Source organism: Oxyura jamaicensis, chromosome 4 (assembly GCF_011077185.1).
Source record: "Oxyura jamaicensis isolate SHBP4307 breed ruddy duck chromosome 4, BPBGC_Ojam_1.0, whole genome shotgun sequence".
NCBI classification, from domain to species: Eukaryota; Metazoa; Chordata; class Aves; order Anseriformes; family Anatidae; genus Oxyura; species Oxyura jamaicensis.
This window is the reverse complement of record NC_048896.1, coordinates 13,268,105-13,290,191: the sequence shown is the minus strand read 5'-3', so window position 1 is coordinate 13,290,191 and position 22,087 is coordinate 13,268,105. Positions and strand designations below refer to the sequence as shown.

Here is a 22,087-nt window from a genome sequence, read left to right as displayed (position 1 = left end):
TGGAAGCACCGAGGCCTCGCAGCGTGCCCAGGGCACCCAGTGCCAGCCTCCAGGCTCTGCCACTGGCTTGGCCTCCCCTCGAGGCACTGGCGGTGCCACCACGCATGGCCCAAAGCCAAGTGACAGGCACAGGGGGCAACTCTGGGCGTCAGGGCTCTAAGCCAGGTGAGCGCTTCCAGCGTGGACTGCCGAGTCACACCGCTCTGCTTCCCTCCAGCTTTGTCGTGCAGCGCTGCGGCTGCCTTCCTGCCAATTCATTGCTACGTTCGTACATTTCTTTGTAATTGTGAACCGGCTCACAAGCGTTGGTGCAAACCCCAGGCTCACGCAGACGGGCAGACAATATACTGTCACGGGTTACATCAGCTGCTGCGGCGCTCTCACATGCCTTCGGGCTTGCTAGAGCTGATCTAACCCTAATATAAAAGCCTCGTTACCCGCCTCCTCCCCCCACAATTACCAGAGGGCTGGAAACCTATTGAAATGCAAATAGCTGATGGAGTGGTTAGTGGGGAGCCGCACTGGGACAGTGCAAACGTTGCCCTGCTAGTTTCTTTCAGTTCGACTCTTGCAGGACTGCAGTCCTGAATACAAAGACGGGCGATATTGCGAAGGATGGTCTTGTTTAGGAGCTGTGGAGCATCTTCAGCTTTTAGTTTCCCCATAATCCGAGGTCCTTGCTACTAGTCCCAGAGCTTGCAGCAGCAGAGGATCACCAGGCTGGGCAGTGTTTGTCACCCTGACCCATGACACAGGAGTCCCACGTCCCTGCCGTGCCCAGAGCCGCCTCAGAGCGGGTGCCTGCAGCCTTCCCCGGGCAGGGTGTTGGAAGGCAGGGCACGGGGGACAGCAGGCCTGCAGCATCCTTCCCCTTGCTATCCCACCAGCTCCTACTTTCACAGGGGAAGGACTGCAACCCCACCACGGCCTGTTTGCTTGCTGTCTCCCATGAGCTGCTCACAGGGATGGAGGAGGCCCTGGCACAGCTGCATCACTGCTAAAACTGCGGTGACCCAGCTGCCACCGTCCCTGGGGGTGTTAAAGGAGAGGCTGGACGTGGCGCTTAGGGACACAGTTTAGTGGGTGACCCTGATGGGATGGACCAGATGATCTTGGAGGCCTTTTAATGCTTCTATGACTCTAACTATTCCCCCCCTCCTCCCCTTTTACGAGAGGAGCGCATCCAGCGCCCGCTGCCCACCAGCCCCAGGAGGCAGCCCGCGGGCCAGGAGGCCGACCTGCAGCACAACCCTTCCCGGCTGAAAGACCTCCGGGTAGCACACAGCAAGGCCCCGAGGCCCCCCCAAAGCCCAGGAGCAGACCGGGCCGCGGCGCCGAGGCGGGCTTTGTGCAGCCCCGCCCCGGAGGCCGGGCGGTAGAGGCGCAGCCCCGCCGCGACATGGCCGCCCGCCGCCCGCTGCGCCTCCTCGCCCTGGCCGCGCTGCTGGCCGCAGGTAGGGGAAGGGGCGGCTGGCAGGGGGCCGGGGGGGGGGTGGGGGGTGGCCGCCGTCACCCCTCCATCGTCCGCGGTGCCGCAGGGAAAGGGCGGCCGGGGGTGGGGGCTCGGCGGCGGGCAGGCGACCGGGGCTCTGGCAGGGGATGGGGCAGGGGCTGGGGTTGGGATTGGGGCAGGGGCTGGGGTTGGGGCGGTCGCGCTGCGGCAGCCCAGGGGGGCAGCAGGGTCGCCTCCCCTCCGAGCGACCCAGATTTGCGGACTGCGTCCTCGCTGCTTCTGCAGACGGGCAGGGGCCAGCCCAGGCATCAGTCCCAGCGGGGCAGCGAGCTTTGCGGATAGAAAGAAACGAGCGCTTTTTTGTTGTTGTTGTTTTCTTGGGTGGCGAAATCATGCATTCGATGCTTACCCTACCTCTTCATTTCTTCGTTTTAAAGTATTCTTAAAAAGCTCTCCGTTTCTCATTTCTTAATAGAAAAGAAAGTCCTTTTTTAAGGTCACGCAGATAAAACAGTCAACCATAATGTAAAAGGCCCTAGGAAAGTTCTCTAAAAATCCCTTTTTGGCGAGGAAGCATCCGTCAAACGCAGCTATGTTGCAGAAGGGCAGTGCTGCGATGAAGAATAAGGTGGCAGCGAGCAGTTTGTGCTGCTGGAAGCGCCGAGGCTTGCCATGAGTCAGCCCGGAGGTGAGCTCCATCTGGGTCCTTACCTGCCGGGCACCTGCGGTGCGGTCCGAGGCTGCTCCTGCTCGGTGGCTGCGTTTCCAAATGCGGGTGTCAGTTCGGCAGACAGAGCTGAGAGGCTGGGTGTGAAGTCCTGATTTTAGATGAAAATGTCAAGTTAGTGATTAGTCAGCAGTAAAGCTGTTTGCCTTCTGTGCTGCTTGCAGCACGGCCAAGGAAAAACGCTGCTCTGTTTCATTCTTAAGGGCTGGGCTGCAGGGTCCAGCCCTTAAACATCCTTGGCTGTGTTTGCATCAAAATGGATTTCACTCAAAAGGTTCGCAAATCATCTCCGCTGGTGACAGGCTTCGCAGGTAGCTGAACAACGCTCAGTCTGGCCCTGTCTGAGCTGCGCTGAGCATTCCCATTCCATGAGAATGACTGCACAAGGGTAAGGAGGGGGCTTGGCACCTCCAGCCTTTTCTGCACAGAGCAGGCATCAGGTCCTGGCAGGCAGCTTCAGCCTTGCCACGTGGCTCTTGCAGAGGTGTTGGGAGCCGTTTGCCAGCTGAGCACTGAAGTGGCCACAGGAGAGCACAAGGTAGCGATAAGAAGTGGGTTTCCAAGGCGGAGCTGTCCCTTGGGGCTTTCAGCCCCAGCTCCGCCATGCAGTGGTAATAGAAATCAAGTTTCTTTGGTGCTCTCCGTGTCAGAGAGCAAACTATGCAGCGAAACCAGTATTGAGTGTGATTTGTGCAGCTGAGATCCGTATCAGCCACCAACACAAGAATAATATGGATCTCTGCTGCAGCAGGAGCAAACTGAACACTTTTGAACTGAAAAAAATATGGTAGGTATTGCTTTGTGAAGCCTTTTTGCTCCAGAGAATTACCATGGAGTCTGAGCTCTGCTAGCACCTTGCATGATTTTTTAAATCTGCAGCTCTGTGGCTTTTCCAGGAACAAGTAGTTATGTTTGAGTCATTCAGGGTTAGCCCAATGGTTGTCCAAAATGATAAACAAAACAGTCAGGCAAGGAACTTTCCACACTCTTGTGCCTTTTTTTTTTTTACTCTCCTCATCATAAGCTTGGACAGAAACGCGCTGATGTTTTAATGGAAATGGCAAACGTGACACCTGAGGTCATTGCTCCTGCAGGGAGTGCAAGGTTACCTCTCACGGGCCTCTCGGAAGGGTCCTGTCCAGGTGTTATGCTTTACATTGTGCAAGAAAAACTCGAAAAGCAATTACAAAGTGATTACAACCGAGCGATAGAGTTTGGTGCATCCTCTGGAGCTGCAGCACCAGCAGAGACAAGCAACTCCTGGCACTGCCATCCCACGTCCTAGCAGGCAGCCTCTGACGGATACCTCTCCGCTCAAGTGCGACAGCAATGTCCCACCAGCAATTACAATAATTACTTAAATGAGAAAATGATATTCGACAGCATAATTAGAGCTAACTGTTGCGCAGATGGCTGTGGTCACTGCGGGCAGCTCCCCTGCACCCCCTGTGCGCGCCGCGGTGGCCAGTGGCGAGCCCAGCAGGAGCCAGCTCCTCGCCAGGTGTTTGCCCAGCTGTCCGGGCTTGCCTCTGCCACAGCGGCGGTGGTGGCAGCTCTGCCAGCGCCCGGTGACCTGCCAGCACCGCAGGGACCGCTGACTGCCCTCCTGGCAGGAGGGAGGAATTGCGTGGCAGAGGAGCGAAAGGCGCAGTTCGGCGCTGGCATCGGTGCTGAGCTAGGTAGCAGCCTCGGGCGAGGCATCTACGTTTACTAAAAGCCTTAGTTATTATCCACTGTTATGTAATAAAATTTATAATTACTAGGTATCGGCAGCGAGTCAAAGGAATACATTTAAAGAATAATTTTTACTTTGATAGCGTTTCTGACAAAGTGGGAGAAGCTAAATTAGTTTTCTTACAAATTATCTCTGATCTTTGAACAAATACGAATTAATTAAATGTGTTATGCCCAGGTATTTTGTATGGAGCTTTAGAAATAATTATTTTCCATATTTCTGCCTGTATTTCAGAACCTCTTCCTCTAGCTGGGTGATACCTGTGCTTGGAAATGGCTATTTCACTCTTGATTTTTTTTTCCCCTGTACAAAAATGTAATTTCTTCCTTACATCTGTTGCAACCGTTTCAACCCTTACAGCACATAAACCAGAACAGTCTATTGATCTCCAGTGTTGACTAGATTCAACTTTTAGGACCGCTCAGTTTAAAAACAAATTTGTTTCTCCTTACAAAACCAGCTCCTGGAGGTTTGAGGCACTGACTTTATAGTTAACTAAAGGAAAAGGGGGGTTTTTATTAGACACCGCTTCTGCCGCCACTCTAATAGCAAAACATATGTTTAAGAAACTACATCACTCCCATGGCAAAGAGAAAACCTTTGCAATAAATCCTTTGTAATCCGACTGGTGTAATTCACAACTGGGGGAAGAACTTGAATAGAGCAGGATTGGGGAAGATGAATGCCGCATATCAAAAGGCAAAACATGAAAGGCCTTCTCTTGAAAAGGAGACTTCAAAGCTGGGGATCCAGATGCTGGGTTTGCTAGCTGTGATCTGGGAGGCGAGCACGAGAAGGCATTTGCCGAGCGAAAAGCGCTTCTCAGAAGGCAGCGGAGAGCCATGGCCCGAGGAGCGGTCGTGGGGCCAGGCGGGTGCAGCACGGGGCTGGAAAACGGGAATTGCTCGGCGTTTTGCTTGCTCTTTGAAACTCTCCCTGTGCTTATGCACAGAAGAACCTGAATAGAAAGGACTTGCCAAAGGCAGGGAGGCTGCCCGACATCCTGCTTCAGGAGGACACGCACGTGGCTGTGAGCTCGGTGGGAGCTGTGGCGCAGACCCAGGGTGGTCGGAGGCAGGAGGGAGAGCTTTATGCAGCAGCAGGGCATGAGACCGGTGATGAGATCCCAGTAGCACAGCCCTAGCTCTGTCCTGTGGGAGGGGAACGGGGCCGGCCAGCAGAAGGGGTCATCCTGTGGCAGCAGCAGAAAGCCTTCCCGGGCCTCTGCCCTGCAGTCCTGAGCGAGCAAGCCAGAGGGAAAGGCCCCTGGCTGAAAAAAGGGAAAAGGAGAGGTTTTACACAACTGGTGGCATGCATAGCCTCTGTGCTTGAATAAGAAACGGCCGTGCTGCAAGTGGTGGTGGTGGTGGAAGCCACCCAGCTTGTAGCCAGGACCTGCGCCTGCCTAGTATTGCTCTTCCTCGAGTACTTGGTTTCTTCTGCGAGCATTTTGTGTTACCGTGGTATTCTGGAGCTGCCATACTCTTACTTCCATTCATACTTCTGCTTTTCATTCATACGATGACCTAACGCACAGCGGCAGCGATCAGCATCTCTCCTTAACGAGTGGGGTATTGCAAGTCGTGCTCTTCTCATCGAGGTCCAGGAGGCCACCTGTGTGGCACTGAGGTCTGAGGCTTCTTAAAAGGTTGTGGGGGGAAGGAAGCAGGACTTACCTGAGGAACAGCAATCACATTTCCCTTTTGGGTAACCACAAATTGGGTGAGAAGGGCTGAGCTTCAGTGGTGGACTTCTCTTTGAGCTCTGTGAGCTCCTGGGTTTATACATGTAAATTGTTTCATGCCAGGTGAGTAGCAAACCGCGCTGGTTCCCTGGCAAACTTCTCCGGTAGTGGGAGACTAAACCAGCAGCACATCCCAAGTGATGAACCAGCGTTTTTACCGTGTAATTCCCTATTTACCTACTTTTAACGACAACATCTTCACTTGATCTTTATCTGATGAGAGTGCTGTCTCTCCGCTGGGAATCAGGTGATAAGCACTTAATCTCCTGCCTCGGTTTTCTTTGGGCTCCTGCATCCGTGGCTTTGTCATTAGCTGTTCTGCGCAGGGTTAGGAACAAAATGCTTTCGTGCCGTAATTTGTCGGCTGGTTTATAAACAGGCATCTTTGGCCCTAGGCAAATTCAGAGTCATTACTTAACGTGTAAGCAGAAATCAAATGATAGATCTGAGCGCAGCCCGTAATGGCTGTGTGTAACAACGCTGCTTGGACAGCATGCAGAAAAGCAGGAAAACGCCCGCAGTAATGGAAAGCAAGGAAAAGGAGCCTCCCACGTTTTCTGACCTTCACCGAAGACGGCAAGCTGCGTGAGCTGGGTCCGTGGGTCCCACGTGCTGCGGGGTGGCAGCGGATGGGCAATTCCTGCTGCCTGGTGGCCAGGAGGGCTGGGACAGCGTGCGTGCCCCCGGCTGGCTCCTGCTCCTCGGAGGGAGATGCTCGTGCTCCGAAACATGCAGGCATCCTCTCCCGATGCAGTCCCCTGGGAATAGCCAGAGCATTTTTTGGACCGGCTGGAATGTGGCACACACCAGGACCTCTTCTTGGGCACGAACCGCAAGGATCGATCATCTGAGCAAAGCTGTGTGGGACGCTTGTCACCTGCCCGTGGTGTGGAGATGCTAGGGAGCCTCGGGAACCTCACAAGCTTGTGATGTGGAGCGGGTCCTGGGAGCTGACCCAGGCGCTCACTGTCCCCTTGCCAGGATTCGGAGCGGGGAAGTTCGGGGTCTGCAGCCCCCTCCCAGCTTTAGAAGGTCAAGGCACTGAAACCAGAGCTGGAAGGGAAGGAAAAGAGGCCTGAAGAGCATCCTGATGGGAGAGCTCATCTTCTTGCAGACAGGTCCAGAGCTGGGGCTCTTGTGGCTCTGCGAGCAGCCGGGGGTCCGTCTGTCCACCTGGGTGGGGAAAGGATGCGCAGGGACCTCAGGTGGCAGCGGCTCCTGCTGGGTGCACAGGGCACGGGTCACGCAGCTCCTGCTGGCCTTGCTGTTAGCAGGTCTCAGCCATCAGTCCTTCCGCACAGAGCAAGTCTTCATTATGCAAATTCTCATCTTAAAGCTTTATTCATGTGCTTCCTGGCAGGCTTTCCTTTAATCTCAAGAGCAAGATTGCTTGGAATTACCATATACCCTTGTTAATTGCATAAAAAAAAAATACAGCAGAGGTTGTTTTTGCCATAATCAAGAGCGATTTTGATTAGTACTTCTGGAAATCAAAATGTTTTGCTGGGAGTGGAGAACGGGGACAGCAGCATCGCCTCGTGCCCACCGGGGGGGCAGTCCTAGGGGCAGGAGCTGCTTCCTATCGCGGAGGCACCGGAGCGCACCTTGGGATTCTCCCCTCCAGCCCTGTACCTGCTCTGCACTTTGCTGTGCTCATCCAGACTGCCAATCTCGCCCCGTCACGGGCTGCAAATTCCCCAGGAAGCCGAGCACGCCCGTATTGCACGGCGAGGTACGTGGGCTGGCACTGAAAATGGAAACGGGCGCGCTGCTAGGAGTGCCTGACAGCGTACTGGTGTGAGTTACGGTACTGTAATTCCAGCTTTGTCAAACAGCGAGGCTTAGTTAGAATATATATATAAGTGTACAGCCGAAAAGCTGACGAGTACAATCGTGTGTTTGCGCTGCCTGCTACAGGAAATAACGAGGAGAGAATGCATTAAGGCACAAACCCCTTCTACCTTCAGAGAGCAGCGGGCTTGGAGTCAAAATACCCCAGGCAAGGCAAGGGGAAGCTGCAGCACCTCAGCCCTGTCCTTCCCTCCCCGGCTTGAGCATTTGGGAATCTGTGTTACATGCTGCAAGGTGCCCGGGTTTGTTTCTTTAGGTTGCTGCATTGAAGAAAAGTAGGGAAAACATGTCTCGTTCACCTGTCCTTTCCCCATAAACCTGCAGCCCTGAGGATGCTCCAGCACCAGCCGACAGTAACCGCAGGGCGAGGGCAGCACAGAGCCCGTACGTGGGGCAGGGGCTGTGTTGCACCCAGCGCTCCTTTATCTCCCAAAGAGATTTAAAGGGGGGGTTAAAAGCGGCACTGGGACCTGAGAGACCCTGTGACACTGCATCACCTCCCATCCCAGCAACGTGTGGTCCAGAGATTGAGTTGTGCCAAAAACCCCATACAGAAAAACCTTAAACCACCACCTAGCCATAAACCCCAAAGATCCCGTACTGCTCCCTGACACCGAGCAATCAGCGGATGTTTTCCTGAGTCCTATAAATATATAGGAGCATTTTTATAGTCCTTTGCAAGGCTGCAGGCAGCGTGGGCAGGTCCTAAAGAGGTGTGTGCGCTCAGCGTGCATCGCAGACCTGCGTCGGCAACAGCGAGCCCCGGCTTCTCCTGGGGAGCACTCCCAGCCCATAATGCACAGACAGCCTGTGCCAGGCAGCACTTCAGAGCACAGGACAGGATTTGGGGGCTTTTTGTGACTCCTACCACTACTTGCTCGTGGAGCAGAGGGATTTGCTGGGACAGAGCAGGGCGCAGCACCCAAAGAGCTGCTGGTACGAGTTGAACAAGCACGGCCTGGACTTTAAGCATCTGGCTGCAAAGCGTGCTTCGTCGCTGTGTAACAGCGACCAAACACGGAGCAGAGCTCAGCCCTTACCTGCTGGCGAGCACGCAGCCTGCCTTCACCAGGAGCAGTGCTTATCGACCCCGTAAAGGTGCATTACGTCTCTGTAACACCCCCTGCCTGACCTAAAGGTGCTGGCGGATCCAATTAGCTGGCCATCTATCATTAGCCTGTACCGACACCTGGGGGATTCCCAAGTCCAAATAGATTCTTGCTGGTATTACTACCAGTAGTAGCACAGGTCGCTGGGGCTCTGTTTAAAGACGGCAGACGGAACAAGACGTGGTGCATGAGTGGCCGAAAGCAGAGCTGAAGGCGCTGCAGTGCTCGGTGACCACTCCCTGTACAAGTTTTCCTCTGAAATGCTGATACCTGCTTTCCGATGGGCTGGTGCATTTTTGGTGTTATTGTCCTTGTCAGTAAAGCTTCAAATTTATTCATGAAGCACGCTGGAGCTCAGGTGGCACCAGCTAAATCCATTTAGCAGTAGGAATAAGAGGAAAGCCATTTTAATGTTCTCTCGCAGTGCGGCAGTGCTTAGCAAACCCAAAGGATATTAATTACTCAGCATGCTCCGAGATGTAAAAGCATGAATTTATCAAGACAAATACAGTCAGAACTAGGGTAAGTCAACAGTAATTAACGTGATGCAGGAAAAGACGGAGAGCGGCAGGATTAGCCGGCCCGGCGCACAGGCCCACGGCGCAGTGTGGTTATCCCCGGGATGTGGCGTGGTGCTGAGCTGGTGCGGGCACCTCGAGCACCGCGTGGCTGAGTTCCTCGCCCTGCTCCTGGCGCACACGGCCACGGCAGGAGAATGCAGGTGATACCCGAAATATTCTGCTGGGGTTGCAGCCAGCAGCAGCGTTTCCATCCGTGGTATCGGAAGACACTTCCCAAGAAGCGGTGCGTGCGCTCTCCTGGCTTCTCACCCAATTTGTTGGTGGCTTTCCAGTGTTTTCCTGGTGTTTAGCAAACCTGTAATCAGGAGCACAGCCACGGGTGAGTGGCAGCCAGTGAGATGAATTGGTAGGCTCTGCTTGACAAATTCAAGCGTAGCGTGTGTTTTTATACCGCATCTATTAAGGCAAACAAATGGAAAAGCCAGAGACGACTGCTCTGCAATTTAACAGTCACAGGATGCAGGGAAGGCTGATGTCTTCCTCACCACTGATGATGGGTCAGGTTTAGAGAAAAAGCAGAAAGCCCTCTATAAACTAAAGCAATTTGAGCAAGCGCATCTAGCCAGACCGTATTTAGAGGTGACTGAGGCCGTGTGGAGCAAGTCAAACCTGTGCTGATTCTTTGTCTGCAGGTTATGGGGACGACACAGGGGGCTTCAGCCTAGAAGATGCCCTCGGCCCCGTACAGCGTAAGTCAAGTTTGTTTTTACATATATTAAAATGTCATCTGATCAATGACATTTCTGCACCAGGCCTGCTGGCACCCCACTCCCTTTTCACACTTGGGGGTACTGGGGAGCTCCCTGTGAGCGGTGTCGGCTCCTGCGATCGCACCAGAAGTACCAACAAGCAAAGTGAGAGCTGTAAGAGGGTCTGAAACCTCTGCATCGCAGCAGCCTGAGAGCAAGGGAAGTCAGCAGCCAGACCCCATCAGATCATAACAGCACGCTGGAATTGAAGCCCAGCGGTATTCAGATGGAAATTAGTAGGAACGGAGCAACCGCAACTCTTGCTCATAGTTTATTCATATACTTGGTAACGCTGATGTTAATGGATAGTGGTTTACAGGTAAAATAAAAGTGATGAAAAAATAAAGAAATCCAACCTGTAAAGATGACAGCAGCTTGTTTTGGCATGGGAGTGGCCAGGAGAGCTGGGCACTGAGCATCGGGGTGTCTCCTGAACTCCTCCAAGCTGATGGGGAGCTGGCTGCTGTTTTCCACGCTGCTCTATGCAGTACCCATCCTTGCTCTGTTTGCTGTTGTCTCCTGGAGGAAGTTTATTCCAGTTCTCTGCTGGGTGTCAGTCGCAGCCGAGCCCCTAGAAAGTTCTGGGACGGATCCTGCACTGGGCTCCTGCTGTATATGTGGGGTCACAGCCTGGGGGTGTCACAGGTGTGGGCTCCATGGTGACAAACGCAGGCATGGAGGGTTGGCTGTAAAGCTGAGGGCGTGCCAGCAAGTCCTGGCCACTCATCAGACCAGAGGTGACATTTCCAGTGCTGCCCAAAACTAACATTTCTCCCCCATTTTGCCACAGCCACTCCTAAGGGAGCCAAGAAGCCATCTGGCGGGACAGGAGGGAGAGGTGAGACCTTGCACTGGTATCACTTAAGCAAAACCCTGCGGCTGCACCACGCCAGCCACCCTGTTGGCTGCATGCCGTGTTGGCAGAGACTCCGGTGCAGAAACCTTCGCTTGCCCATCTGGGTGCCCCAGACGTAACTTTGCCTGTGGTTTTCAATAAACCACCTCCCCTCGGTTTGCCAAAAGCTGCGCTGCAGTGCCTGCTTGCATTGCATGAGCTTTTCCACCCGCACCAAGACATCTTCTCCATTGACTGTGTATCTGTGTGAGCCTCAGCTGCTCGCCTCCTCTGCCTCCCCTCCCAGGTCTGTGCACCTAAGTAAATGCAATATTGATATTTCTGTCCATTCTGAAGGCAGGCGGCGTGAGAACATTTATGGCCAAGGCTGAGTTTTGCACGCTTTGCAGTATCTTGATGGAGGAGACAGACCACAGCTCGGCTGTGCGAGGGCTTTCATTTCTGCCCGTGCGGCACCTGCTGGCTTTCCTCCCAGGAGGAGCCCGGAGGATGTCTCTGCTTCTGCTTTTCCTCCAGGACATCCCTGACTCCCACTGAATGGCGCCAGTCTGGTGACATTTTCCCACCCAGGGAAAAACCATCTCTCTGACAGTGCCGGTCAGGTGCCCTGGCTGGCCAGATCCCCAGCACGTGCCCCGTTCCAGGACACTGCTTAGATTCACTCTGACGTGAGAGTTTTGCTCCTGGTGACTCCCCTGGTCTGGATCTGGCCAGATATACCCCTGAGGCACCGAGCGGTGACAAATACCAGGGGCTGCCCAAGTGGAGCTGCCAGCACTGCCACTTGCCAGTCTCTTCTCTCCCACAACAGAGTTTGATCTGGCCGATTACTTCGATGACCCTCTGGAGACCACCACCAGACCAGCCAAGCCGACCCCCAAGCCCTTCCCTCGGCCGGGGAAGCCAGGTACCCCACGGCCCTGCTCGTGCCCTTCCGAAATTGAAGCCCTGCTGATGCATGCCCTGGTGCAGGGGGACCCAGAGCCCATGGTGGCAGGGAGGGGGGTGCCCTGTGGTGCTTGCCAGATGCACATTTGGGAGGGTAATGTGGTTTTGTTCTTTCCTCCACACACTTTCAGACAGCAGCTTTGGGGACGTCATCCGCACCACCACAACCAAGCGGCCAAAAACCACGCGGCCTCCTCCCAAGCATAACCCAGGTGAGCACAAACTCCCCAGCCTTGCTGCCTCCAGCCTTTGTTTTGTGTATTCACAGGAGAGGCAGGAAAAAGGCCCAGAATAATTAAACCACACAGAAGCACTCCACGGATGGGGCACCTCGGCATCACCGCACACCTCCTCCGCCCAGGGGGCTTGCATTTCCCCACCAGGGCTGCTGCTTGGGTCTCTGTGCGCCCAGCTCACAGGCTCCTTTGCTGCCTGTTTGGGCAGAGCTTTGGGCAAAAAGGCACTCCCGGGCTCAACATGGGTTTTGGATGAGAAGAAACTTATTTACAAGCTAGCGAGTGGGTTGAGAAACTCAGGTTGGCTCCATTCCACATTTTTAGCTGCCATTTAGCGAAGGCAATAGAAGGCTGCTCTGTTCGAGTCAAGCTCCTGAGGATACCAACTGTGCATTTTATGGAGAGGAAAAAAAAATAAAAAATATCACTAAGCCAGGGGGTCAGAGGTAGTTCACGATGGCGTGGGCGCTGCGGGACACCCATGCCCCTGCCAGCATTCCCATCATGCCACCTTTGCTCTGACCACTTATGTCTGGTGCAGTTTGTGTGATTCCTGGGCTCGATCTGTGAAACTAGGCGATTTCTGTGTTTCAGTACAGCAGCGCTGGGGCAGGTTCAGAGCATCCCCCTGACAGCACATAGCCACACCAGGAAGCAATGACATCAGGGGCTTTGCTGCTTCCAGTGACGCTGGTCCCTAGCAAAGCTGAGCCTTTCCTTGACTAATTGTCATTAAGGAGGTTCCCACACTGCTGCGATGTTTTGTAGGGAAGGAATTGGACTTGGCCGATGCCTTGGATGATAGCAACGATATGAAGGGCGGCGGGCAGCCAAACTTGAGACCTGGTGAAGGTATGTGTGGATTTCCCCTCTCCCTGCCATCCTGCTCATGACGGTGCTGTGCCATCAGCCACATGTCCCTGGGTTGGACGCAATGGATTGCTGCAAGAAGTAGGGGGGGGGGGGAGAGCAGAAAGAAAGGCGATGCCTTGTCTGGGCCGTGGTGGTTCTGCTACATTCACCTTGTCCCCATACCCGACAGCTATTTAACCGAGTGCTGTTGGGGTTTGCAGTCATTGCCAAGACATAAATCCAGAGCAGCCTCAGCCCTGGCACAGCACACGCCACAGGCCAGGAGACTTTTCCATCTCTAAAATACTCCAGTGAATGAGTCGTTTGTCTGAGAGGATTGTTCCCTCGAGCACAGGAGCTAGAAAACAGACTTTGCACAGCAAGTTTATGGATGTCGAGATGGCCATATACCCTGCTCACACATGTAATTAATAGTCAGGTATTTTATTAGGCTGTATTAACTAGGTGACTTGTCTGCACTTTGATATTCTGGGCTTGTTGGAGTATTAGACTCCTACAGGAAGGTTTGAGGTGTTGAATGGCTGGGACATGGCACTCATTGGGAGCCAGCCACGGAGCCAAGAGCCACACGCTTCCCCAGCATTGCTGCACCTTGCATTGCTTTTGACCTCTCTGGGTTCTGGTCTTTTTTTTTTTTTTTTTTTACACTCATTACTAAACCCATAAACCATTTTTTGTGGTAAGCTAGTGAGCAAGGAAGTCTCTTTCCAGGCTGAAAAGTCAAAGCTCAATAGCTTTACTAATTCTGCTGCTAACTCCTGTTCCACATTTCTCTTCTCTTTCAAGCAAGACTTAAAGTCAATTATTACCTCTTTTATGAGCTTAAAAGAAAATAATTTGAGGTTGAACATTTTGCTAACGCTCTGTAATTGCGAGGGAAGTGGAACGGCTCATTAACCTCTTTCTGTCCTTGCTTGAGGACTGAACAGCCGGGAGCCACTGGTGGCAACGCACCCGTCAGCCATGCACTCAGCCCAGGCTGCACAGAAAACCCAGCCGAGCTCCTCAGACAGCCAGACAGGTTGTAGGGAATACTGAGATGAATACTGCAGCCTTTGCACTTCCCTGCAGGTTGCTGGAAGCCCATCCTGCTCAGGCACACCATGCTTGCAGGGGACCAGAGTCTCCCAGAGTCCCATTTCCAGCTCCTCTGCGCTTCCCAGGAGCATCCACAGACACCAGGACAGACACAGACACCAGGACAGCTGGCACCCAGCTTCCCTGACCTCTCTCACCCCAGTCAAGCCACACACTTTTTCCTTTCCATTACATTTGCTGCTTTCTAGGCTATTTTCTTACACCCCCCCCAGGGAAGGCAGCTGCCAGACCCTCAGCTGCAGGTGACGATTTCCCTTCGGGCTCCGACCAGCTTTTGTTGTTATTTTTAAAGCATTTTCAGATGACGACCTGGCTGGCATCGTGGACGGAGGCTACAGCCCTGACAAGAAGAAAGGTAAGCACAGGCCTGCAGGTGGGTCTGCGTCCCCAGCCTGAGGCACAGCGACAATGGCTGAGCCCTGGGGCCTCCCAGAAGGCATCTACCCCTACCACTGTGGTGGGGAGGGGACCCCTGGGACCCCCCGATGGACCTGAGGGGATCGGTGGGCTCAGCCATATCCCCCCATACCAGCGGCCTGTGCATGAGGTGGCCCTGGAGCCTGACACGTCAGCCCACACCACGGCTGCCTTCAGGAGACACTGAAGCTGCCTCCCACCGCTTGGCACCAGGGCCATGGCTGGTGGGGTCAGAAGAAGAGGCCTTCAGCCTCCTATCTCCAGTCAGCCATGCCTGTTCCTGTCCACCTGAGGCTTTATGGGACCTTTGTCCCCCAGCCTCTGTGCCCTAACATGGCGCCGGCCTACACTCGGCCCTCAAGGCGCAACCACGCATGGCTGGACACTCGGAGGGAGCAGCGGCACTGCCTATACCTGCAGGAGGATCCACAGCATTCAATATTAAAAGCAGCCGAGTTAAAGACAGTGAACTCCACAAGCCCAATCAACATTTAATGAATCATTGTGCCAAGGACAAACCACACTGGAGACATTAATACTGCGCTGACCTGCTTCCACTACTCGCGATTTAAGCGCCTCGCTGACAACTACAGCTTCCAGCAGGAACCATCTCGTCTCCCGATCCCCTTTCTCCAGGGAAGGTGACTTTAAAACAGACTTTAAGCTATGTAAAGATGCCCTGGCATGATGAGCTCAGCCGGTTATCTCCTTTTGATGGCATGGGGATGTTGTCTACCTCTGCCTGACACCTCATTTACCCTCACATTGCTATGAGAGCAGCGCAGGAATGAGGGCCCCGTGTGCCAGCCCAGGGGTGTGGGGTGAGCGGGGCCACAGGTGGAACATGGCTGTACCAGGGTCACTGACAGGCTCCCCTCTTTTGCAGGTGCCGGGGGCAACACCAACAACGAAGGTAGGGACCATGGGGTCTTGGGGGGAGCGGGGCCATGGGTGCCCCCCACCACCCAGTGCCTTTCTGTGCCCTACAGGCAGCAACATAGTGGAGACGGGGACCATCGCCGGCATCGCCAGCGCCCTGGCCATGGCACTTGTGGGGGCTGTCTCCAGCTACATCTCCTACCAGCAGAAGAAGTTCTGCTTCAGCATCCAGCGTAAGCAGCCCCTGGGAGGGGGCGGGATCAGGTCAGGGGGCAGAGGTGCCCAAAGCGTGGGTCAGGCACACCAGCAGAACGTGCACCCCTCTGCCTCCACTAATTCCCCACTCTGCCCCCAGGAAGGGGTGGCAGGGGAGAGCCCTGCCTCTGCCCCAGCACAGCACGGGTTTACCAGCCACCACTTGTGGGCACCCACTGCCAGCACAGCCCTGTACACACACTTAATTCTGACCCCAAAGTAAGCATGGGTAAATGTGAGGAGAAAAAAAACTCTTATTGTGAGAGGTTAACACTCACCAGGCAGCAGTCAGGGAAACAGCGTAACACTGAAGCAGTGCCTGCAGCCACAGCTGTGTGTGATATATCCCATCCCACCCCCACAGGTGCTTTGCAATCACTGCAATTAAATACAAATTAAGCTGCCAAGCTCCCTGAGGTGCTGTAGGCATTGGCTGGGGGCATGTCACCTGCAGGCAGGTGGCTGGGGATAAGGGACCTGTGTGTCCTGAGGGGCTGTCCCCTTCCCAGAAGGTTTAAGGACAAGCGAGGGGCAGCGTGGTGCTGGCCTTAGCAGGCAGCCCCCAGGCCCTTATGGGACAGTTGAAAGCAGCTGGAAAAGGCTCTCTTTATATAAATCCAGTGAATTCTCCCGAGAGCCTCCTGTGCTCTGGGGAGGGTGTTTGGGGGCTGGAAGCTTTGGCTGGAATCGTGCTATTTTCCCAGTTGTGTCTGCAACAAACAGGAGCATTTTGGTAAATTAGATCAGCAGGGAAAGTCAAATGAATGTGATGGAATGAAACATGCTTGTATATTCCCCCCACTTAAATGATATTTTGGCAAGAATAAATAACTAAAAAAAAGAGAGCAAAGGCTTTGATGAGGGGGAAGCTGAAACACACAAAGCCCCAGAAAGGCGGCAGGAAATTAAAGTTAATTATAAAGGAGGATTAATTTAAGCCATCAGACATGGCATGCTGGGCTAATGTCAGGCCTTAGATGCATTGCAATGCGTGACAGAAATCTGAGAGCCGTCAGCCACTGCAGAAGTGGCTTTTTATTGAAAAACATAAATTGCATTTGGTGTTATCCCAGCAAAACACACGGCCTGGGGGAGGCGGAGGTGGTGCGTGATGACCACTTGCTGGAAGCGGGGAGAGCAGGCTCGGCCCTGGCGAGGAGCTGCCCTGCTCTGTTTTCCCCTGAGGGGAGGTGGGGACAGGCCTGTCCAGAGCCGGGCAGGGGCACGGCAGGGCCCTGCTGAGCTTTGTGCTGCATTTAGATGTGTAGAAAAGTTGAGATGCCTGCAAACCGAGCGCTGCAGTGCCTGCAACGTGGGGTGTGGGAGGCACAGCTACAAACTGGGCGGTAGCACTGCCTGTGACACCAGTTCTGCTTTGTCCCTTACCCCTCAAAGCTGCAGAGGGACAAGGTAAAGGTGGGCTTTTGTCTTTCTCTGACTTCTGCTGCCCTGCTTGAAAGTGGCGTGGCAGCCTTGGGGACCCTGTGCCCGTGTGCTCCCTCGGCAGACCCTGTGATTCAGCAGTGCTGGTGCTGCGGGGCGCGTGCTGGGACTTTGCTTCATCAACACAGCTTTGCTTTAAGCTGCTTCTTACAGCTATGCATAATTTAGCTTTTAATGAGAAGTACACCATGTATCTATGCCTAGAAGCAGCCCCTGCTGCATAGCAGTCCCTCCTGGAAGAGGTACCAGGTCCATGCACCTCTGCAAGCTGAGCTGTGCTAGCACAGCAATTAGCCTTGCTGCCTCCTCGCATGGGAAAGGTGAAGCAAGAGACTCAGAAAAAAGGGATGGGACTGGAAGCTCTGCCTTCTGAGAGCGCCTCTGTGGTTACTTGAAAGTCCAGCAGTGCTTTCTCAGCTGCGTGTCATGGTTTAGTGATGTTTCTGTATTGCTGTTAATGCAGAGGAGTTTGCAAAAAAGCATCTTAGCTTTTACAGAAGATAGGCCCATTACTAGAGATTTTAAAGCATCAAAGCAAATCATTTCTGCTTTCTGCCCTCCCATCTCACTCTCTTTATTGTTACTTCTCAGAGGGACTTAATGCAGAATATGTGAAAGGGGAAAACATGGAAGCTGTCGTAAGCGAGGAACCCCAAGGTGAGAACTTTGCATTCCTTAACCTTCCTGCATCTGGCCACAAAAGCAGCTGTAGTGTAGGACTTCCTTAAAGGTGCTCACACTGCACTGAGCTAGCATCTCTTTGAAGACACTACTTAGGTTATGCCGCAGCTTTTTGTAAAACATCCACTACAATGTCTTTCCCTCTTCATCGTACACAAAGGAAAGCCGTGATAAGAGACCAAGGATTTCATTCTGCAAACGGTGGCAGTTAATATTTAGCTTTCATGTTTTCAGCCATCAAAAGTGTCTTACACAAGAAAAGCATGATCCTTCTTTCAGTGACAGATAATCAAGGCTGCTGTAAAAGCTTTTCCAAAGTCAGATACAACCAACCAGTATCTGGCACCCGTTGCTTGCACTTTGTTACTGTTGTGTGCAATTGTATTAATGATTTTTTTTTCCTCTCCAGTTAAATATTCAGTACTGGAAACACAGTCAGCAGAACCACCAAAACAAGACAGTGCAAAGATCTAAAGCGTGGCCTGGGGCTAGAAAAGAATCAGCAGCAAACACGGAGATCTTACATGCTTGTAATTTAGCTTTTTATTTAATTTGAATCCAAAGCTATTTAATGTGTACTTAGGCTTGGACTGGCTTCTTATTGCTCTAGGCTTTAGGGTTAGGATGGTAGTACGTGTTGTTGTTGTTTTTTTTTTGTAACAAGCTATGTTTACATTGAAGTAATACTGTAGGTTTGGTCTCAAGTTGTATGCAAACCAACAGAAGGTGCTTCAGCAGTGGTTGATTATCACAAGGTCTTTTCAAGGAGAATTGCTTACAGGTGTGAGGACAGTGAAGTGCCTGTAAATAGCAACCCAAAGCAAACCGTTCAAAACCCTTAGTCAGTCACCTCCAGCCAACTTCTGCCATCAGTGATGGGCTGTCACTTCTGGCAGCAGCGATGAAAACCACACGTTTCCTGAGGGTAGATCGTGGTCCTTAGTGTACCTGTACCTAAAACCAAGTGCCTATGGGTATGTCCTCAGGTAGGGCCTCAGGCTGAGGCAGGTGAGTCCCTGCTCCCACACCAGGAGTTGGGGATGCTCCACCTCCATGCAGCGCTGGGCTTCTGACCAAATCAGAGGACCTGATCTTCATGCCAAGTCACAAACACAGGTAACTGCAGTGTTCGCTTGTAGCAAATACCATTTGAACGCTTGCCTATGGTAGAAATCGGAAGAGAGTTACCAAGTGACAGGGTTTGTCTGTGACATGAGATTCCTATATTGTCATTGAGACAAAACAAAAACTACGTTCAGATGTTTCCAAGGACAGATTGAGATCTCATCCATAGAGCAAACCACAGATTTAACCCAAAAGAAAACAAACAATGTGTGCACGTAACATCTCTAACTCACTGCCACAAGAGTCGTAGAGTTCTCCACCTTCTCTTCCGATCATTATACAACTATTGAGAGCATTTCCTGCCACATTAGGTAGAAAAAGGATACAAAGCTTCATCCTTTGGGTCACTACCTAACCTTTAAAAAAGGCAGGGTGTCCTGAGAGGACAGGTTCTCTGCTGCTGTCCCACAGGGGTCCTGCAGCTCTCTGTGAGCCTTGCTCAGCAGGACACCGTGCTATCGCCAGGAGAGCGACCCCATCCCACACACCCCCGTCCTCAGTGGTACTGCTATGCAGACCCGACCTTCACTATCTCGCAAGAACTGGTTTTCATACTTCCTCCCCAACCCTTTCTTACCGATGCTGAAATGTGGATACAGCTACCTTCTGATGCATTTTTCCCAAAGCAATGAATACTTGAAAAAGCATGCTCTGAAGTGAAGCAAAATTCACTTTACCTAGTGTAAAAAGTCCTCACTATTTATATATAAACCTAAAATGTGTGCATTTTGTAATGTTTTGCAAATCCCAGACTGTGTGAACGTGAACTAAAAAAAGCATTTCCAGTTTGATGTACAAATTCAGAGCTTTCAGATAGACATGACTTACACGAGGCCTTGCCAATAGGTAGGTGAATGAGCCCAGGAGCATTTCTCTGGAACAGCTCAATTTGAAAGGAAATTGCCCAGTAACATTGTAAGTATTTTGCCACAGCTGCACAATTCTTTATGCTCTTCTTAACACTTGCATTTTTAAAGCCTTACACTAGCTCAACAGAACAACTACAGCATTCTGTAAGGGAGACAAATTCTACAGATATATGGTGCCTCACATAGATTTAGAACACTTTATCTACAATACAACTGTTGACTAACTACTGCTGCTTTGTTTTATGAATGTGCTTGGGTTAGAAAAAATATTATCGTTTGTTCTGAGGCCGTAAGCAGAAGAAATAGATATGGAATACACTCGGTATGTTTGCTTAGTCCCAGAGTAAGACTTGCATGGGGGAGCACGGTCTGCAGAATTCCAACCATCCCATGCAGGAGGTCTGATTCTAGCAAAGCCACACAGCTGAGTTTGGGCATCTCCATTTCCAAACACCATCATCTACTTTTTTCTTTCTTAGTCAAACCTATTTGAAAGCTGTAGCATGAGAAATGTTTTTTACGAAATTCTTATAGATAAAACGTTGCAACGGAGCACTGATGAACACTAGGAATCATTTTCCTAGGTTAGATCAAGCAAACGTAATTCCATTTCTTTTTGCTGATGACAATGCTTGCTGTAGATGCAGATCATCAGTTTTAGCGCATTCCTCTTACAGTGCACTCCCTGTTTGTCTAGTGGACAGTGCAGTGGGGTGTTTAGGGTTGCTTACAGGCTGTAACACCCTCCTTTGGGAAACTGTTACACTAGGAGATTAAAAAAACAGGCATGTAATTCACAAATACTGCAGGCTGGTTTTTTTTTGTTTTTTAAAAAACTTTCACCGAGAAAAAAATCTGCTTTTGGAATTGAGAAGCAAACAGCACTGAAGTTGCTCATTTTCATGAAGCCTTTTTCATGACTCGTGAAAACTATGTTAATATTTCTAGGTATATACAGAAAAATGTAAGTGCACAGTGAAAGGGAGCACTTCTTCAAAAGTTCAAAGTGACAGAATTCAAAAATTCTTTCTCCAGCATTTCAAATGGGAAAACATTGACAAATACTGCAGTAAAGAAATTAAATCCAGTCTTCTCTTCAAAACAACTGCACAAAAATTAAAGCCTTCATGTGCTAAATGTCAGCTAAGGCTCAAAATGCTGCTTTGTTGCAGTCTGTTTCCTTCTCCATCCGAACTGTCAGATCAGTGTCTGAGAAACAGGGAGTTCATGCTTCATGCCATTGTTATCTCAGGCATTATAGCAACTGAGAGGGTTCATTCGTGTTTTCCTAGTAGTGATGCCAAGTTCTGAAACAACTGACACCTCCAACTATCTTCATTTAATTACTATCCATTCTCTTTAAACGTGGATATTGATTTTTTTAAAATTTTGCACATAAATTCTGTGTACATGGTGTGAACTTTCTCATCCTTTATTTAAAAAAAAAAAAAAGGTGTAAAAATACTCAAAAAGTAGTTTTTTTTTTTTTTTTTCTGGAGTCCAAAATTATGTATACACATCTGTCCTGAGAGTTTAAGTAAAACTGTGCTGTGGGCTTTTTTTTTCTCATCACACCCCACATTTTTAACTACAGCTGCTTCTAATGATGTGATTGAGAAGAGGTTTCACAATTATATAGGAAACAGAATTAAAGGACTTAACCAGCTCTTATTCCGTTGTTTATTCTATTAATTACTTGCATTTTCCTTCAGCACAATTGCAGAAGGTTCTGCATTTAGGGTAGTGTGACATCAGTTTATTCAGTTTAGAATACTCTGACTTGAATTCCAGTTTTTTTTTTGCATTTTAATAAGCTCAGTCCTTTTCATGCAGCCCTTTTAAGGAACTTATAAGTGCTACATTTGTCATTGTTAACTATTCATTTGTTGTGATAAAAATGGAAATAGTCCACAGTACCATTTCTAATTCTGAAAAAGCAAAATGACTGTAGACAGGCTAAGGCCTTCAGATTTGCTTCAGCAACAAATGCGGTCCAGGAACAAATGAGGTTCAGGAACAACAGCATTGTGAAATTAGAGAATAATTTCTTTTGAGTGAAATCCTTATCTAAAAGCAAAGCCCATTGTTTACTGATGCAGAAGCGATCTATACCAAATGAAGGTTGAATGTTCTGCTGTGAAAAGATAAGACTAATTTTGCTAACGTGCGTGGAAGGGTCATGGGGGGAAATATCAGAATTTGACTACCTTTGGAAAACAACAAATAAACTGTCTAATAAGACATGATAGACTTGTTTTTTTTTTTTTTTTCATGTTGCAAGTAAACTGCAAAAGGTGGATCATATCCTTTTTATACATAACCTTTTCTATAACTTAAGACTTTAATAAAAGAAAAAAAAAAACACATAACCACTCAAACCCTCCAAAACCAGTTTTCTTTGTGAAAAAACACCTATCATTACAAAAGCTTTAAGATTGAAATATTGAAACACACACAC

At 50.9% G+C, this 22,087-nt stretch overlaps 1 protein-coding gene across 1 annotated transcript; it reads left to right on the top strand.

Annotated features, from left to right (window-relative positions):
• The first annotated feature begins 1,374 nt into the window (after nucleotides 1-1,374).
• CD99L2 (CD99 molecule like 2) lies at nucleotides 1,375-21,875 on the top strand. Its single transcript, XM_035323483.1, has 12 exons — nucleotides 1,375-1,454; nucleotides 9,833-9,889; nucleotides 10,740-10,787; nucleotides 11,617-11,712; nucleotides 11,885-11,965; nucleotides 12,758-12,841; nucleotides 14,253-14,315; nucleotides 15,264-15,290; nucleotides 15,367-15,489; nucleotides 16,907-16,927; nucleotides 17,546-17,611; nucleotides 18,045-21,875. Exons 1-12 carry the CDS (start codon nucleotides 1,400-1,402, stop codon nucleotides 18,107-18,109), a joined length of 786 nt encoding a protein of 261 aa, XP_035179374.1. The 5' UTR covers nucleotides 1,375-1,399; the 3' UTR covers nucleotides 18,110-21,875.
• The last annotated feature ends 212 nt before the right edge of the window (nucleotides 21,876-22,087 follow it).

What these genes read in the sequence shown, in the direction of transcription:
- CD99L2 (XM_035323483.1), top strand. Translation starts at nt 1,400, where the DNA reads ATGGCCGCCCGCCGCCCGCTGCGCCTCCTCGCCCTGGCCGCGCTGCTG. An exon ending in CAGCCCTGACAAGAAGAAAG is followed by an intron (nt 14,316 to 15,263) that starts GTAAGCACAGGC and finishes CCTCTTTTGCAG; the next exon opens with GTGCCGGGGGCAACACCAAC. An exon ending in GTTCTGCTTCAGCATCCAGC is followed by an intron (nt 15,490 to 16,906) that starts GTAAGCAGCCCC and finishes TACCCCTCAAAG; the next exon opens with CTGCAGAGGGACAAGGTAAA.